General features: G+C 42.1%; 1 protein-coding gene across 2 annotated transcripts; it reads left to right on the top strand.

Moving 5' to 3' along the window:
* The first annotated feature begins 2,393 nt into the window (after positions 1 to 2,393).
* LOC136432179 (homeobox protein unc-42-like) lies at positions 2,394 to 17,422 on the top strand. 2 transcript variants are annotated; one of them, XM_066423221.1, is made up of 6 exons: positions 2,394 to 2,594; positions 5,358 to 5,605; positions 12,140 to 12,351; positions 15,601 to 15,714; positions 16,648 to 16,731; positions 17,264 to 17,422. In XM_066423221.1, exons 1-6 carry the CDS (start codon positions 2,483 to 2,485, stop codon positions 17,310 to 17,312), a joined length of 819 nt encoding a protein of 272 aa, XP_066279318.1. In that variant the 5' UTR covers positions 2,394 to 2,482; the 3' UTR covers positions 17,313 to 17,422. The 2 variants fall into 2 exon arrangements, with proteins under 2 accessions (XP_066279318.1, XP_066279319.1); XM_066423222.1 differs by having other exon boundaries at positions 16,648 to 16,758.
* The last annotated feature ends 1,517 nt before the right edge of the window (positions 17,423 to 18,939 follow it).

Here is an 18,939-nt window from a genome sequence, read left to right as displayed (position 1 = left end):
AAAAGTGATAGTCACCTGTTATATCAATCCTTCCACAAATGTGGTAAGTCTCAATAAAATATAATATGATAGAATGAAATAGAATAAAATAAATCTGATGAACAGCATTATGGAACAGCAACTTCACCCATCGCCCGTCAAGAATAAGTTGTCGGCACTTTACAGAGAACTTTCTTTGACGCTTTTCTACTCTGTGCTTTTGCAAAGGGAGATATCTAAGCTGACTTATTCTATGGGTCTTTATAAATTCCCTGTCTTTAACATCTTGAACGCCAACGGGTGAAAGGTCTCTCGTTAGAAGAGCGGGAATCTGATGATTCAGCTCCGCCCGAAGCGTCCTGGGGACTTTTATTCAAAATCAGAAGTGAACTCTTTCATCTCCTGTCAATCAGCGGCTGGCAGGTGCACCGCCGGTCCTCCCCTCCTCCTCCTCTGGATGGGGTAACCATGGTTACCGGGGTCTCAGGTGATGCGGCTCCTTACCATCCCCATCCTCCTGGGATGACAGGCAAATTCAATTTGCTGTCACTCGCGTCTTTCCGGGCGCATCGCGCTTCGTTACTTCTGGTCAATTGGCTTGCCCTCAATTTGGCGGATTAATAGACTTGTAATAGGTACATAATTTCAATCGCGCGTATTCGTTATGAATTTAATGTGCGCACAATGGCAGCACAATGGGGCTCTCGCGTGGATTGGCCTCGTCGCGATTTCACTTTCCCGGCAAATGGACTCCCATTATTCCCCCTGTATTACATTGAATTTTACTTTCCACGAGGTAATAGGACGGGTTAAACATCGGAAACAAATTTCCCTTCCGCTTCTCCGGTAGTCGGAAGCGATTGACACCAAGACCGTGATCACGACTATGCGTGTCCTTCTCATAAGCAAGCTTAATAGCTTTACATATCGACAAAATGATTTATTATCGCTGTGTTTTTAAAACAAGGACGGTGATATGATATGACAGCGCAGAGAAAATGCACAGCTCGCTAAATTTTAACATATTCCAGCGATGTACTGAAAATTCAGGCCGTAACAAAGAGGAGAGACTCAGCTATTCTGAGTGCGTTTGGGGGCAAAACTTAACGGTCCTGTCACTGCATGTGAAATGAGCTGTGTTCCCCGTTAGATTCTAGCGGTCATGACACCGCTTGGTTCTAATTTCAACAGCTACCAACATGGGACCGCGTAGGGGCAGGTAGGAAAAGCGCCACAATCAAGCCTTCTTAAATCCGTCGTGCGGGAAACGCGCTCTGAAAAGGGATGCACAATTGTCCCATTCATGGCGGCAAATATTAGGCGAGAGCTGCGCCTTTTCCGCCCGATGCGAGAATGAAAATTAATACTCCGTGTGTTCCGAATGACTTTGCCTAGCTAAAGTTTCACTGGGGCCTTTCATTCGGTGGTCACCAAAACGTTACTTTCTCACCGAAGGAACGGAAAGCTAATGTGAAAGAATGAAAACAGAGGGGGTGCAAGGGGTCCTTCTGGAGACTAATTACAAGAATCGATGCCTCTGTGAAAGGGTTTGACAATCGATTCAGTGTTGCGAAGCGGGACTCATTAGTTCATCCGATATGCGCATTTATTCTTCAGCGACTTCTGCCTAATCCACCGTTGCATTGGTGCACTCCAAGTAATTAACTGGTGACTCCGTCGGCTCCCGATAGCTTCTAACTTTCCCACAAGATCTTCTGTGCCTTTTGCTGGCCTTGTCACTCGCGGCGACTCGGGTTACATGCGCCCTTCCTTCTCCCCTTTCATGAACCAACTGTCTGTGACCATGTTATACTTCAAAACAACTACCCGTTCACAACAACACCATAACACACCTTAACCCACATCCCTTTCCCACTACACACTTTGTACAAGAATGTTGTTTACTTTCAACATCTCGTGTTAATGGACTTAGATGAAACGCGACAGCGGCCTTTCTGTTTTAATTGTTTCTTGTAAACGTTCATTAACAGTAACACTTTGCCCTTGCTGATTGCATTATGTACCTTTTGTGCTTAGGTGGGGGAGTGCGAGATAGAATTGCTAACGGGGCTTGTAAGTATGACAGGTGTGTTGTACGTCCCGCGCTCTCAGCTCAGTCCTACGGCTACGGGCTGCGCGTTCTCCCCCTTGAAAGTCGCTTGTTCAAAACTACACTCATTGCTTCCTCACAAAAGAACACGCATACTTAGTACGCCGTTTTGCGTGTTCATAAACGCGCAGTAATGAAAAGGAACGCCCTCAGTCGGTGGCGAAGGATTATTCTTTTGTTTGCCCAACAAGTGAAATCGCCGTGCACGGACCAATCAGCAACCACCAAATCTAATTTAGAAGAAGGCGTGACCACTGGTTGGTCAGAGGGCAGAGACAGGGTTTGTCAAGGGATCCATATAAAGTTACCAACGAAAGACTCACCGTTCTTAAAACATCCCGGCAGCTCTTTTCCACAAACGGCTGGCAAAAAAGGCAGACAATCCTGACGAAAATGGCTGACGACCGACTGACAGACGACCGTTCCGAGAAGAGAAAATGCGACGAGTTCAGTTCCCTGTACTTGGAGAGAACCCCGGCTGTACGACCCCTCGGAGCTTCTGCAGGTAAAAAATTAAGTTCCTTCTCAGTTGTGACCAGTTTATTCTCGCCAAGCGCAGAACAAGGCACTTGTACCGAATGATTTAAGTCAATAGTTTCAGTCACTTTCAAAATCGAATATTTGTAAATTCGTTAACTTTGTCACTACCACCACCCGTAGACTTTGGGCAACTATTATAAATCTCATAATGTCTTGTTTGACGCGAGCAAGTGAACAAGCCGAGAAGCATTGAAACTATAATTCGCTTAGTTTGTGCGTAATTGCGAACAGAAGCTAATTTGAAATGGTTGATCTGGCAGTTACAATTGTATATATTTTGTGGATATCATTCTATTTGTGGTGATTGAAAGAGCGGTAGTTGTTTTTGCTGGGTGCACTGTGACAATGTGTCCGCGCGCGCGGCCGGGCGATAGTGTCGCTTTCCCCGCCGGTACCACCGTTCGAGACCCGCTACCGTCTGACGGCTCACCGAAAACGCAAGGAAACAACACCGACCAGTAAAAAAGTTGCAAATTCCTCTAGCGTACAAAAAAGCACTTAAAAATCGCCATTTACTCTTGATTTAAAGGACAAATGGTGTTGGTTTATACGCCATACCCGGTCCGAGAATGTTGGAAATTCCGTGAGAAAAAAATACGTGAACATTTGTAGATTCCACAGGGGGTCGCGCGTCTAAGCCTACCTGCTGTCGGTAAAGCTGGTCTAGTATACAAACACACGTTTTATAAAACCTGTCTTACACTGTCCTACACAGTTGTAGAGACAACTGTTCTTTCGTCTGACTAAACTCGATAAATTTCCTATCAATAAACATGTATACAACCTGATTTTGTCTTCTCCTGACGGTTGTAAAAATAATTATTCCGTAGAAATCTACAGGGCAATTGGGAATATTTCCTTGTTAGAGACTTTTCACACAAACTTGCTACGTAAAATATCATTTCTTAAGCATAATGGCTTCACGAGGAAAACTCTTATTCTCAATTCACGGCGCATAAAATCTAATCTACGTCCCTCATATTCAAGAGAAGATTTCATTTTCATCACGGCAATCTTGTTTGTCGCGGAGAGCTTGTGAAGACGGCCGCGAGTGACGAAGATTTCAGCGCCGACACCTCGGCTTGAGAATTGGATTTTCCCTCTTCTCTACAAGCTTGATGATTCTCATTACCGTCCGGTCCGATTAGATCAGTCCCATCCCCGGCAACCAAAGAAACTCATAATGTGATCAGAAATGACTTTATAGCCAGCAATTTAGACGTAGAAATGTAGTAATACACGCGGGTTACGTAAAACTTCGGCATCGACGGGTGAGAATTGAGACGTTTGTCGAAATCGGACGACACGAAGCTTCGTCAGACATTCTCTGAGGAAAATTTTGCAGACGACTTTTTAATTGACACCTTACGGTACACTTGAAGACTCGTGATATTACAGACTATTATTCCTTAATCCCACTATCTTCTGGAATATCATAGTCTTGCGTCTGAACACTTAACCGTCACTTACATAAACGTTTTTCGTATTTACCGTTTGTATCTTGTAACCATATGGAACAGTCAGGGCTAGATCTGCACTATACTAACTACATGTTTGCAAAAAGGTCCGAAAATGTCAAGAATTTGGTAAAATAGTACTTTTTATTACATATATCGCCCGTTTAATACGGACCAAGAATAATCTAAGAGCAGAAAAACGAATATCTCTAGTTGGCGAATATTCACAGCCATGAAACGACAGAAAACTGTTTCATACCGTGTATGTTGCAACATAACAGGCAACTAAAAGATTACAGTATGCAATCACTATTTTTGTGGTCATTTTCAATTTTGACAATAAAAATCAGAGCCAAATCACAATTTGATGTCCATATACTCACATCCATACATTTTTCCTTCGGGCGTATTTTTCTTTCTATGTGCAACGGAACAATATGTTCAAAACCGACTAAATTTGAAGCGACAAAGCTTAAACTCTATTGAAAAATTGAGTAAAAAAATCCCCAACCAAATTTCTGTGTAGCCTCACGACAGTACGCGTTGCCGCCAACATTGTTGATTTGGTTTATTGAACGACCTTAAATCATTTTTTGGATAACAGAATTACACATTATTGGCGTGAATGATATCATATTTTGTGCAGAGTATCATATTAAGGCAGGTCACGACTAGAGTTGACTTGTGACTGAAAGTTTTGATGTCGGGGAAACTGCCATTACGGCACGGTACGGGCAAGCTAAGTCAAAGAAAAAGGGAGATCAAATTCGTTTGAATCACACGTTCGGCTTTAGAGCCGAATATTTGATCTTAAGCTCAGCTCTTTGGATGGGCTGTGAACCCTGTGGCATATGGACGATAACTAACTTTGTTTCTAATAGATTTATGATATCGTCTCGTATCATATGTGCACGGAATCGGGTTATTTTCCAGCCTCTGTCAAAGTTAGGCGTAGCTTTGTGTCGGTCTCACATTGTTGTCGTCGTTTCTTCTTCTTTGTGTGGAGCAAGAATCGGTCCTTTTAGCGATCTTTTCGAGTCGACCGACTTGTAGCAAAGCAATCCCTCGGAGGAGGGACAGGATAGCCGCACGCACGCACTTCGGGCGCGCTGTTTAGAAGTATCCACAACGGGAGAGTTTGCACCTTTTCCAGGAAACTCTAACGTTCCAACGGTGTGGTTTCAGTAAAACCACAAGCAACAACGTGTTCCAAATGTTTTACCATTTGCCGATGATTTGCACTGACTTCAATGTCTATCCGCCGATCACAGAGAGCCCGGACGGAGCCTTCAAGAAACCGAAGCCGAGTGAAGGCGCAGGGCTCGGCGGGCGGGACGCGGCCACCACCCCGCCCAACCCGGCCATCCCTCCGACCCCGGCCCGCCGCCGTCACCGCACCACCTTCACCCAGGAGCAGCTCGCTCAGCTGGAGGAGGCCTTCAGTAAGAGTCACTACCCCGACATCTATGTCCGCGAGGAGCTGGCTAGGGCCACTAAACTGAACGAAGCAAGAATCCAGGTATCTACATATTCACATTCTCATGTAGAACTAGGAGACAGAACTGAAACTATCAAGTGTAGTTGAGCCTGAATAACTGTCAGTATACGACAAATCTTCTTTTAGCTTTTAAGGACCCTTGGGTAATAAACGTAGCACTTGTGTTGCACGTCTTTAACTTTAAATATTTGTAGATTGTGAAGTATTGGTGACGAAAATAATCGTATCTACATTTATTTTGTTTTTTTTCTGTGTTGTTCGCAAACTTTAGAAGGAAATGAATCTTAAGTTGAAAATGGCAATTTGGTTCGTTAAATAGAATTCGCGCTTTTCCTGCTTCAATGTCGTAGTGAACATTGCACGTTCAAAACGTGTATTTATTCTTATATGCAGTCCTGTGGATTTCGGTTCACAGTCAAAAACCGCCCTGCCACGGCCACCCACGGTGGGATTGACTTTTAATAATATAGAACCCCATTGTCCAGAACATCGAGTTCAACATGCGCGGATGAATGTAGGACATGTGTTATATGTTTTACCGGACTTAAGAGATTAAAATGTCCACATATTGAAGGGCTGTATGTTAACCACTGTATCAAGTATAATACAGTATGGTGTTAGCCGCTTTCAGTTGAGCGGTAGCGCGAAACTACTACTAGTATTCCCCGCGCTGGCTTCTCTGCCTTTTGGGAGCGCGTTGTTGGAGTAACCCCCGGTAACAAATCCACGGCGCTACCAGTCGTCATGCGTTCCCACAATCAACAGAAACCATGGTCACCTTGGCAAAAGAGCATTCTTCACGATTTAGAGTAGTGTACGTATCAAAATGTGTGTACACTGTATATCTTTAATTTTCAGAAGCACTAGTTCTCCATTTTGATAGTACACAGAAGTGAAACCTTGCTTGTGCCTTGTGGAGAGTTCCCGCAATTCTATTGCACTTGTAATTTTCTGGAAGTAAAGAATAAAACACGCAACGTTTTAATGTACATGACGAACAGATGCTATAAGAAGAAGACAGAAAAAAGGGGAACACCAGTTGGGTTCATCTGTCGAGAGAGCGGAGCTCCGATTATTGTTCTCTCTCGCGCCCAACGAGGATTCCTGTGCATGACTAATCCTAGTCGAGGGGAAATCGTCAAATCTCTGCGGGCTTAGGTATTGTTTTTCTTTGCCGCTGAGTAATAATGGTAGGTTTACTAACAGTTCAATGATCCCGAAACGATTGCTTTTTACTTCCACATCAGATAGCAGGGCTTTGGAATATCCGTCTTTTTTTTCTGCCGGCGAATAATGTCAACATTTTTCTCTCACTTTTCGTCATAAATATTTTACCCGAAAGATGATGGCCTGAGAAAAATATTTACAATCAGAATGGTGTTTCAATATGTCTTTTTGTCGGTTGTCTTGTTTTACAAAAAGTAGCGAGGGATTCCCGACAGATGGACGGCAAGTCCGCGAGAATTCCCCGCCGCGAATCGCTCCTCCCTCCTTGTTAACTCGGGAGTCACGCAGAAGAATGGAATCACACAACAACTGAACACGACTGTGGTCTTGAATGGGAGCTGTCGATGCTTGGGGATAAAGACATCATTAAACCTTTCGGCGGTGCCAACACTCTGGGAAAAATTCGTTTCTTGCGGGATTTTCATTTGAACAAAAACACACAATCTTTGGTGTTCGGGCGAGATTTTTTCGCGGAAGATAGTATGTTTTTGGTTATTAATTTTTTCGACAGTGCCAATACTCTGGGAAAAAATTCGTTTCTTGCGGGATTTTTTCATTTCCAAAAAAACGCACAATCTTTGGCGTTCGGGCGGGCAATTTTCGCTGTAGACAATCTGTTTTGGTGATTATTTTTTCTAACACTTTATATTACCATCTGTGGGTTCATTTTGTTTCATAGCGACAATGGTGCTCTTTAGTAAAGTCGTGTCAAATTAAGTTTTCCCAGGCGAAAATTCCCCTTTGATATTGTGCTGTGTGGTGTTCGTTTTGCCGTGGTGTGATTCGCGCCTTGTAATAAAGTGGTTGTCGGGTTGAAAAGACAGGCTTTTCCGCCTGTCTAAGTTGTGCCGTGACATGCTAAGGTACCAACTGACAGATTTTCACATCTGACTTCAGCTATCGCTACTGTGACAATCACTTACGGTTGACTGTGCCGTAACAGTGAGACAAGTGCGCTTTACTGAGATCGTCTGTCGAGTCGAGCAGGTGCATTTAGCGGTTTTTCAAGCTCATATTTATGAGGTGCTCGCTAGGGCTCATTAATAGGGCTGAATTGGTTTTTATTGGGAGAATAATTCAATAAAGACCCATTTCAATCCAAATAAAGATTTGAATTGAAGATCGAACCAGGCGCGGCCGGGGTAAAGCTCAGGTGGTGTGCGTGCGTGCCATAGCCTGCGGAGCCCTTCACAGAATGGACCGGGGTGCGCTCCCGTCTGCTTTTGCTGATTCCATGCACGCGTACAGACATTGTAACTCTTTCAAACGTGCCTTAAAAGCGCCGAGAACATTGAAGTGGTTTGGGAAGTGCGAGCGAGCAGCGAGGGAGGAGGGAACAATAGCGATGTAATGAAAGGTCCATTAGCAAGCACTTCTGTTGAAAGCGTTTTCCCTCCGTCACGTGATCGCATAGAGGGCCAGGCCGTCTCTGATCGATGTTGTGTGGAAGAGTACGGAGGGACTTCGCCCCTTTTTAACGCATGTGTCATCATGAATAGAGCTTCATTCTCCATGCAAGTCAGCAAAGCGGACGGTGGAACAGAATGTCAAACCTTCAACTGCGATTTCCCTACATATAAAAGTATTCCATCAGTCAGTAATATAATGTACTCAATGTCCACGACGTTTTTCATCAATTCCTTTACAACCCTCTCGCCCCCGGTTTCGAACCCTATAACCCCGCTCAAATTCAATCCAACGATTAACTTTTGGAAAGAATGATGTTTGCGAATATTACAAAAATTGAATTTTTCAAAGGTCGGGGCGAGAAATTGAACCATGATTGCCCCACGTATGAAGTTAGATTTGAAGTGGGTTATGTTTAGTAAAGCTGGAATAAACCGTGTGAGCCGACTACGTTTCTTTGTGAAGTGTAAATTTGTTTACTGTACCTGTAAACTTGTTTACTGTTCGGTGATAGCCAGGGCTAACGCGACTGTTTACCTAGATTCTAACCTAGATTCTATCATGAATGATATTGAGAGGTCTACTCCGCCCTAGTAGATTAAAATCATGTCCCTTTCGCTACGCCACAAACTATTGCAGGATCTATGAGGTCGACATACTTTAATATCTGACTAGCATCCGTACAAAAATGACCAACATTAAGAAGAAACAAACTTAGTCTTCGCCGTATAACGCACTGACAATAGTTTGCGCCTACTAGCCCAACCCAGAAAAAACTAACAAATTCTGATATTTTAGATAGAAAAGAGGATGTGGATTTACTGTGTAAGCTTCGCTGTAGTTGTAATAAATTTCAACATAGACTTGATTTTTTTTTTTGGCATCGCAAGTGCAAGGAATAATTTTTGAAACATAACAATAGCTAATATTTTGAGAATGGTAAAGTTCTCTTCGTGAGACCCTTAATCAAGTCACACTACATTGTATTATATCATACTTTATAAGTGTTTAGAGTTCTAACTATTCTAAAAAGTCATGAATTAAGAATGGGGCGATGTCACGCAGCAGCCAAGCGGAGACCTATTGACCTCCTGGGGTTTGGGACAGGCCGGCCCCGATGATGTCTGGTGGTCCCGCCGGGTTTGGGACGGGCCGGCCCCGATGATGTCTGGTGGTCCCGCCGGGTTTGTGACAGGCCGGGCCCCGATGATGTCTGGTGGTCCCGCCGGGGCGACAGGCGTGATTGCGGGGGCGGGGAACTCGACACTGATGAGAGTCAGAACTGACAGTTCGGTATCAGGGGTGTTGAGCTGTACTGAGCCCGTCTTTTCTATGATTTTAGAACATGCATTTGAGGGATGTCCCTGTAGCTCAAGTGGTAGCAGCTTCACAGTTGAGCTACTGGTTCCAATTAGTTGCTAACTAAAAGTCAGAACTGACATTTCGGTATCAGGGGTGTTGAGCTCTACTGGGTCCGTCTTTTCTGTGATTTTTAAACGTGCATTTGAGGGATGTCCCTGTAGCTCAACTGGAAGTAGCTTCACAGTTGAGGTACTGGTTACAATAAGTTATTAACTGGGAGACCGCGGTTCAAATCCTGGGAAGGGCATCTCGGTTGGGGTTGCACCCGTCTTTCGTAAAATGGAAAGGTGTCTCGAGCACGTTGAAAGGGAAGGGCTAGCAACCCCTCTCTGTAAAGATATACCCTCCTACAGAAACACTAAGGAAACTTGCTGCCCTATCTGCCACTAGCCACTACGGGGGGAACAACAACAGCAACAAGAAAACATACACCACACTAGTGCACACATAGAAGATGCTCTGTTTCAGAAAGGTATTTCATTGGAGATCCACTACGCTGTTAGGTCTGACATCAGATATCATATTACATCTATGAGCCAAGTACAAAATGTCGAGCAGTGAAGTAGGAAATCACGAATCTAGTAGTGTAATAGGTGTAGTTTAATCCGAGCCATGATACCTAGGATCAAATCAAGAGCGTTGGGAACCGTTTTGTGTTGCCTCAGTCACTCGACTTCTATAGAATACAGTAGATATTATCTGTTAGGGTGAAGGACGGCTACACGTCATTCAATTTTACTAAGCCAGGGAAACTTGACATTGTTTATGAAAGTTTCTCGTGAATAAAGTTTATGTTGCCAAAAATGTTACAGTAAAAAATGTTTCACTTTGTTGAATTATGGTGCAGTAGAATCCTCTTCACGAAGTTCATTTATTGTAAACTTTTGATTCCACATATGGTCTAGAAAGTCAGTCATCATCTTTCAAGGAAAGGGGAACACTACTGTGTCTAATGTGGGGTGGTCGGGAGTAGATATAGAAGATTGAGTGCGGAATTCTCAGTTGAAAATTCATATCCGAAAAACTGCTTCCTTTATCCACGTGGTGTTCAGGAAAAAATGCAGTCACTGTAACAATTTCGGACGCCTCCTGTATGTTGACTGATCCCCCGTCTCAATAGCGTTTTCATGTAATCTTTTGTAGTTAATAGGCAATTTTTGGTTGTGAATGGGGCAACGACCGTCCAGCTGCGGTTAGGCCCTCGATAGTGGGGCGTAAGAGCTTACTGCTCGTGGCCGGCACACGCACTTTTCTCTAATAATCCGCTTCCAATTGTCCTGTATATCAGTGAAGGACCTCTCTAAGACACAATGTAGCCTGTAGCTGCGTCCCAGCGTGAGGTTGAAGTGAATTTTCATTGTGTGTGATTGACATGTGCACGCTTATCCTGTTATTAAGTCTGCAAGCAGCGATTACAGAAGCGTTAGGGGCAGTGCCGTTTGGCCCTGCTTTTGTTTTAAGTGTCCCTTTGGCGGCTGTCGTGTCATGTCAATGCGATAACGTGTACATCTGTTATACTGTACTGTACATCATATGTTGTTTAGATTTCTAGGAAACGCACTCACACACATACACGCACACACACATACACGCACACACACACACACACACACACACACACATACACACATACACACACACATACACACACACACACACACACACACACACACACACACACACACAAGCGACCATTTCAAAGATGGTCTTTGAAAGGAAATAAAGTGGAATCAGAAACAAAATTCGCCAACGGCAATTTCTTTACATAACATATCAAGACTTGATTTCTATCTTGATTTCGTTAACATCCTCCTTCATCTAACATTATGTCAGATGTTCCGAGATTGAAGACGTTAAAAGTGTTCAAGGAAGCACACTGAACCTGTTAACAGATCCGGATGAAAAGTACAAACCAGGCGGTGTACAATTAAGACATACGAGTGCGTAAAAAACACCACGAAATGTAGCTACGTATAGAATGGAGAAATAAACGCTTACATTCCTTTGTGAGATTTTCTTCGATGATAATCCATCAAAAACTGACGCAAAAACAGCAGGCACAAAATGTGCAGAGAACATTTGAAGAAAAAACGAATCATACTAGAATACGTGAAAGGGAGATATATGCAAAACACATCATACCACGGAAGGGAAATCATTGTGTTATACAAACCCTTACAAGTTGATCCTTATCAATGACAGAATTGTTGTTTGTTACAGTAATTCTATTCATGGAATTCGTTTAGATTAGTAGGGATTTAGACATTTGATCATTTGTCGCCAGTAAGGCAGTGTGAATAGCCCTGCTAGACCAGATATCCCTAAAAGTACAGAAAAATGATGGAACAAAATATACATTTCTTGTTGTTTTGTTGATTTTCGAGGAGGTGCTTCGGGCAAACAAAACCTCCCCGTAGAAATATACCCTGCTATCGAAATAGCAAGGAAACTTGGTGCCCTATGTGCCACTAGGCACTACAAGGTGAACAATAACAACAACAACAACAATATTTGTCCTTGTAGTTGGATGTAACCGTGCTTCCCTTCTCTGTACTATAGGTGTGGTTCCAGAATCGTCGTGCGAAGTACCGTAAGCAAGAGAAGCAGTTGTCCAAGGCGCTGTCTCCCGTCCTGCCTCCCATGGCGTCCTGTAACAACATGATGCGGGGCATCTACCAGCCGGCAGCCGGCCACAACTCCGCCGTCCGCCCGGGGAGCTACCAGTACCAACACATGTCCAACACCATCAATCCTGCCAGCTCATGCGCAAGGTGAACATCACTACATTATCATCTCCGTGAGATATAGTTTTGGGTGTGTCTGTGTCTGTGTGTGTATCTGTGCCTGTGTGTGTGTGTGTTTGTGTTTCCGGACTATTGTAGTCAGCATAACTCAAGAACCTCTGGATGGATTATGATGATATTTGGTATGTAGGTAGGTGCTGGGAAGACAAAAGTCAAGGTTGATTTTGGGTTCCCTGGTATGTGACCTTGGCACTGCAGCAGATCTTCTGTTTTTACTATCTTTTGACCTGGACATGCTATGGTCTTGTTTCTTATGTAGCTTACTTTAAAACATTGGAATATGTTATTGCAAAAAGACACGATAGATTATATGTCATTCTTTCGACAAATTCTCTTTGTTATTTTGTGATCAACATTGATAAGGATTCTCATCATTTCTTGTTATCATAGACTATTGCTGACTGTCTTTATGTTTATGTTTTGCTGTTACATATTTTGTGCCACTTAATTTCTATGTGTGTCATGCTTTTTTTTTTATTATAATATTTACTAAAATATATACTGGAAACAAAATAGAAATACAAGTTTAAAAACAACTTCACTATATTTATAGCACACATTTCCACTAGACGCTGCCACCGCTGAGCAACTAAAAATTCGCTCTACGAATTTCATAGACAAAGAACGAATTTTTGTCTACGTTTTGTGTGACTTGTTGTAATATGATCACACTTTTACATCGATAATCATATTCTAATTGAAAAATAAAATACAACTTTGGGGGCTCTACGGCTACTCAACGTTAGTCAAGAGTGGAGAAGGAGCATTTCTTTTCCATAGAAACCTGCAAAAATCTGACAGGTTATAGTAGTATGAAAGATAGGATATCTAAACTTTACTATAAACACTGAAATATGATTTTAACTAGAAGAATGTCTGCTTACAACTGCAATACATGGGCACCTTTGAAACCGCCTTACACTAGAAATGGCAATGGTTCAAATCCGTACACTGTCACGGAAACATTTTATATGTATCTTGTAGAATTACAAACACGATATAGTCCATCCCTGCCCTTGGTGCTGAATATACTGTCATTTCGAAAGTCTAAATTTTCACTGTGTCATATCTGGGCACCTTTGAAACCGTCTTACACTAGAAATGGCAATGGTTCCAAATCCTTACACTGTCAAGGAAACATTTGTATCTTGTAGAATTGAAATAACGATATAGGCCATTCCTGTCCTTGGTGCTGAACATACGATCATTTTGAAAGCCTACATTTTCACTGTGTCATATCTAAGGTAAATCTTATGGTGATGTAACAGAATAAATCTTTACACAGAGGTGACTATTCACTGAAATATTATATCTTAACTGTCAGAGAATTTCTCAAAACCAAAAACCACACAATAACGCAACAATGGCCCTGCCAATCGCCCGTGTGATTATTGTTCAATCATCCTTGACAATAGACATCGACAATGGCATAATGATGTAGTGATCATCATAGACATCGACAGTTAGAGGTTGTGATATGTGCGGTGTCTATATGTACAATATTAAGGCCCAACAAAATTGATGTTGTGTTTCCGATCACAGAACTAAAATTATAAGGGTCGGTAGGTAGGGATTCTCTTTAAAGATAGATTTCGGCAGAAGTGATCTAGCAAATACAGTTTAACAGACTAGAACTGGAATGCAACAGGAAACTGGTATTTTCAACATCATGTTGTAATTATAGGGATATACGCTGTACAAACACAAAGAAGTGATTGATAAACTGAACAACGAAGTACACTGTTTATTACACATTCTACATTGACTGTTTTAAGACTTAATCTATTTACACTAAAACAGTGTAAAATGCAGGAAGTCTGTAATAGACCCCTTTCCAAATACCGCGGCCATTTTGAATCCAGGGCGCGCGCACGTGATTCGAGCGCGGGAAAAGTGAAGACCCGGTAAGTCCACAAGCCAGCGGTAAGGCGTTCCCAATAGAAACCAGCGTTGAGTTATCTTCGGCGGTGAGATGTTCTCCTCCTCGGTGAAATCCATCGATATATTTGCATGGCACAAGTAGATGATATTGTTGTGGAGACTTGGACTAGATATCGGCCAGTAAAATTGTGAATTTCTGCTACTTTTCCATAGTTTCTGCCGGGATGTTGAGCGCGCGCTACAGTGATAAAATGCTGATATGTTTACACCGCGTGCTTGTAATTTCCCTGATAATGTTAGCTAAAGTCGAGAAAAATCCCACAAAACATACACTTTTCGGATCATTTTAGCTTCGTTTAGGTATGAATATAACTCTTGAGCCTTTTGGCTGTTGTGACAATGCCAACATCATCTTGAAATTACGTTAGTTTGAGGGAGGGTTTTGTTTTCTGTGCAGCGTTACATCGACTTCGCTCAGCAATATTTGACATTTCCGCTGAATGCAATCCCACACACACACAAAAAAACGTGAATATATAGGCCTAGGCTTGAGTTCAATGTCCTTGAATATGGCAGCATTCCGGCGGCTTTTTGACGATCTTTTCGGATGCCAAGTATTTAGGCTTGAGGACTCTAAGTACGTGAGTGAAGGTGTGTTTTCCATTCTATCTGACGTTTCTTTAAATCATTTTGCGCGGCAATATTTCAGATATCTGTTGGCCGGATGGAACCCAAAAAACGTTAAATAATATTGACTTGAGGACTGAAGGAACGCCTTACCGCTGGCTTGTGGACTTACTTGAAATCCTGTTTTCGCTGCGACCTAAACCGAATTTGTCTCACCCTTGATTTTATAGTTGGAATATCATGCAAAATGTAAAAGTATGGCTGAAAAGACAACGAAGCACGAAAAACGTAAAAAAGATTTGTTTTTTATCTCTGAAATTCGTTGAGCGCTCTGTTTCAATTTTAGGTCGCAAAGAGCGCGCGGTGAGAGCGCCGTTTCCATCTCACTGGACACGCAACGCGTTGGCAACCTCGCTGCGTCCTAGATTGAATTTGAGTTAGCGCGAGCCTTGACTCTACAGTGGGAATATCATGCAAAACGTACAAGCATGACTAAAAAGACAACAAATCACACAAAGCGTAAAAATATTTGCATTTTATCAATGAAATTCGTTTAGCGCGGTGTCAAATCGCTCGATCGCTGCGAGGTCACCAACGTGTCGCGGGTCCAGTAAGAGGGGGGCTGTGTACAGCATCCTTCATTCAACATTTCTTGTCCTAGGCCAAGGCCGTGAAAGTTGTTCTTACGGCAGGTGTTGTTTTTTCCAGGTATCCCCAAATGCAGATGGCGAGCTCGGCCTACGCCCCGCCGCCCATGGCGCAGTTCTCCATGCCGCCCACCACCAACATGGGCATGCGCGTGGAACAGCATGATGATGACTGGTGAGCGACTTGCATGGACTTGTGTAACCTTCATTAATGGCAACCAAAGCAATATAAGGCACCAAAAATGGAAATAAAAAATGCTGAAATCTTTATTGTAGTGACATTTGCTAACACTGTCTAGCACATTTGTGTAATAATTTCATACTTTGGGCATTTTAAAACCGTGCAAAATCATGCCATACGATGATCACCTTAGTTTCACGAGCCTACAAAAATCCCGGCGACGATTTTCAGTGTTTTCTCACATTACAACGAAGTCATATTTTTCCATCATGGACGTCGCTATACATTGTGATAGTGTTGTTTGAATTAATCATGTATAGAAATGACTGAATAAATTAACTTTCAAAATCCGATTTTGGGGCCCTAATATTGCTTGGGTTGCCTATAACATTAATCCGCCGGGTTACATAAATCCGCCACATTGAAAATCAATTCATTTGAGAGATATCTAGTGCACAGTTTAGATATACAGGAGTGCATTATACTAGAAGACGTTGGAGTGGAGCTCTGTTTGGACGTATCCTTTCAGGGTGGCAAAATTATGTACCCTGGTGTAATTATGTTAGTAGATGTTATATGTGAAGGGCAAAAATTGATTTTCAAACTTAACCGAATATCAATGATATGCAAAAAATATACAGTAGAAACGTCAACGTCCATTGGTATCTTTTTCTAAAATTTAGGTTTCTCACTGAGATTTCAGGAGTTTAGCAAATAAAACCTCAAACATTTGGCTTTTGTACAGTACCAATGTATAACATCGCATCTGTCTGTACATGTTGGGTTAATAGTATGTCTATGGTGTCTTATGTATGAAAAGGCACTGGTGTTTTTCGACAAAATGCAAGTATACAGTATGTACATGTAGGATGTAGGAGCTCTATCTTACGTTACATTGACTTAAGATGTCATTCTCTTTGTCATTAGGTACAACAAAAGCCTGACTGCGGCGCTCAGAATGAATCCGTCCCACCACCCCAATCTGTCGGCGCCAGTGCTGCAATACCAAACGTAAGCCACAGGTGGCGCGGACGATAGGTGCGTACCGTTGGGCGCACCTCCCTGTGTTGTATAATAAAGTAGCGACTCGAGAGAACAGTGGATTGAACATGCATGAAGAAACTAAATTACACAGTTCATATCATTGCCTAAAAATCATCACTCAAGCTATCAAAATACCAAAAATCATGACCATCCATCAAGCCCTTCTTGAGTTATTCCCTTTCAAAGTCTGAAGAAAAACCTGCTCCTGTAGTTTTTATTTGTGCCGCTAGGGGGCCAAAACCTATACCACTTAATCTCTGTTCAATGAGCTACCTACCACTAAAAAAATCAGAACACGAGATATCAAAACAGGAAGTTCCGCTGCAGTACCGTAACAATAAGATTAAGCATTACCTTCAATGGAAAGGTTTAAATAACAGCGCATAGACTTTACGATTTTAAGTCTGGGAGAAGTATTTAACAAGATCATCTTACAAGTGTGTACAGTTAGTGCTATCCGACTGAAGGATGTGTAAATATGTCTTATTTTCTTTTTCAGGTCTCCCGAACGGTTCCTCTCTACCCATAGGTCGTCTCTCTTCGCCTAACAGTCATATTCTGACATAATAAAGAAGACTCACTGTTCAAGTTTCCGTATAGCTTACGTAGACCATAAGAAAGGTTGTGTTATTATGATAAAGCATATTGAAAGGAGATTGGATAAGCTAGAACTTGGGACTACTATGATCATTTTCAAACATTCTGTAATGTTCGTTAGGCCCCGATTCCACTAGACAGCGATCGCGCTGCGCTCTCGCTGCGACCTAAAGCGGATTTGTCTAATCCTTGACTTCATACTTGAAATATCATGCATAATGTAAAAGAAAAGACAACAAAACACACAGAGCGTTAAAAGATTCGTTTTTTATCTGTGGAATTCGTTGAGCGCTCTGTTCAATTTTAGGTCGCAGAGAGCGCGCGGAGAGAGCGCCGTCCTAGTGGAATGGGAGTATTACCATGTACACTGGGAAAAGGCGAGAGATTAAATGTATTTCAATGATCATAGCAGATATGGAACCGATAGATAAAGTCAAGATCATTTGTGGGAACGTTAAATGAAATCTTACAGGGTTTGAACGAAAATACATCGAAGAAAGGTCCTGTATATGATATGTGTATATGTAGTAATGTATACTGCGCTGCAGCAGAAAATGGATGGAGGAAAATTCGGATATTTTTGTATAAATGTTTCTGGTTGACGTTTGTTTGTTTGTGTTGATGGAACTCGATGCTGGAGAAAATGAAAACTAAAAGGGCGAGTTTGTGCCAAATTTAAGTAGTTTGTGGACACTTTCGTCAAAGATTTGCAAGTGACAAAGTTTAATCTTTATCCAAAATCTACTTTGAGTGAAAAAGTGTGCATATGGTATTCTCAAGTTGCGTTATATCATTGACTTATTTTCTGATCTGTGATGTGAAAACTTATTTCTCTTATCAATGTGGTATGTATGTACACATGTATGTGTGCTGTGATTTTCCTTAGAAGATATTTATGAAGTGTAAACCATGTCCCTGTGTGTTCGCGTGTCTGCAAACCTGTATAGATGTACTGGCGCGGCGTTTCTTCATACTTTCATGAAGAAAATATTTAAACAAGCTATCTACGATTTGATTGACCCTACTCTAAACTTATAGCGTCACATAACATTTGTAAGAGGTGTTTGTTAATAAGACACTGACTGTAAGACACTGCCTTACTCTATATGAAAGCTTAGTGCACTAGAGAACGTCAAATGTTGGCTTCATTGAACTGTTGACAATACCTCGTTGTTGTGTTGACAATAATTGATATAGACACAACCTTTAGTATGTAGTTGCCACACTGACGAGGATTGTTATACAGTCATACAGGTTTATGTCTGCGTCTATTCCAAAGAGAAGTTTTGTCCGGAGAATTTCTATCTGTGCTGCGAACGTAGAAATCTTGCCCTTTTTTTCTCAGAGCAATGATAAGAAATACTATTGAGTGACGAATTAACAAGTGATGTGGCCAATGTGTGTGCGTGTGTATTGGAATAAAGTGTGCAACAGATACGATAAAGTTTCTGTGTATTTCTATACAAGAAGACAGACTCAATATGAAACATATAACTAACAATACTTAGCGACACTAGCTTAGGGATGTCCCAGTAACTTTTAGCAGCTTCACAGTTGATCACCTGGCTCTGATTGGTT

The sequence above is a fragment of the Branchiostoma lanceolatum genome, chromosome 4 (assembly GCF_035083965.1).
Source record: "Branchiostoma lanceolatum isolate klBraLanc5 chromosome 4, klBraLanc5.hap2, whole genome shotgun sequence".
In the NCBI taxonomy this organism is placed as follows: domain Eukaryota; kingdom Metazoa; phylum Chordata; class Leptocardii; order Amphioxiformes; family Branchiostomatidae; genus Branchiostoma; species Branchiostoma lanceolatum.
Note: the sequence above shows the minus strand (reverse complement) of the source record. Positions and strands in the feature narration are given on the sequence as shown.

Bases quoted from the DNA above. Each gene is read 5' to 3' on its own strand.
- LOC136432179 (XM_066423221.1), top strand. From the start codon at position 2,483: ATGGCTGACGACCGACTGACAGACGACCGTTCCGAGAAGAGAAAATGC. The intron at 2,595-5,357 runs GTAAAAAATTAA...CGCCGATCACAG, and splicing joins ACCCCTCGGAGCTTCTGCAG to AGAGCCCGGACGGAGCCTTC. The intron at 16,732-17,263 runs GTAAGCCACAGG...TTTCTTTTTCAG, and splicing joins CCAGTGCTGCAATACCAAAC to GTCTCCCGAACGGTTCCTCT.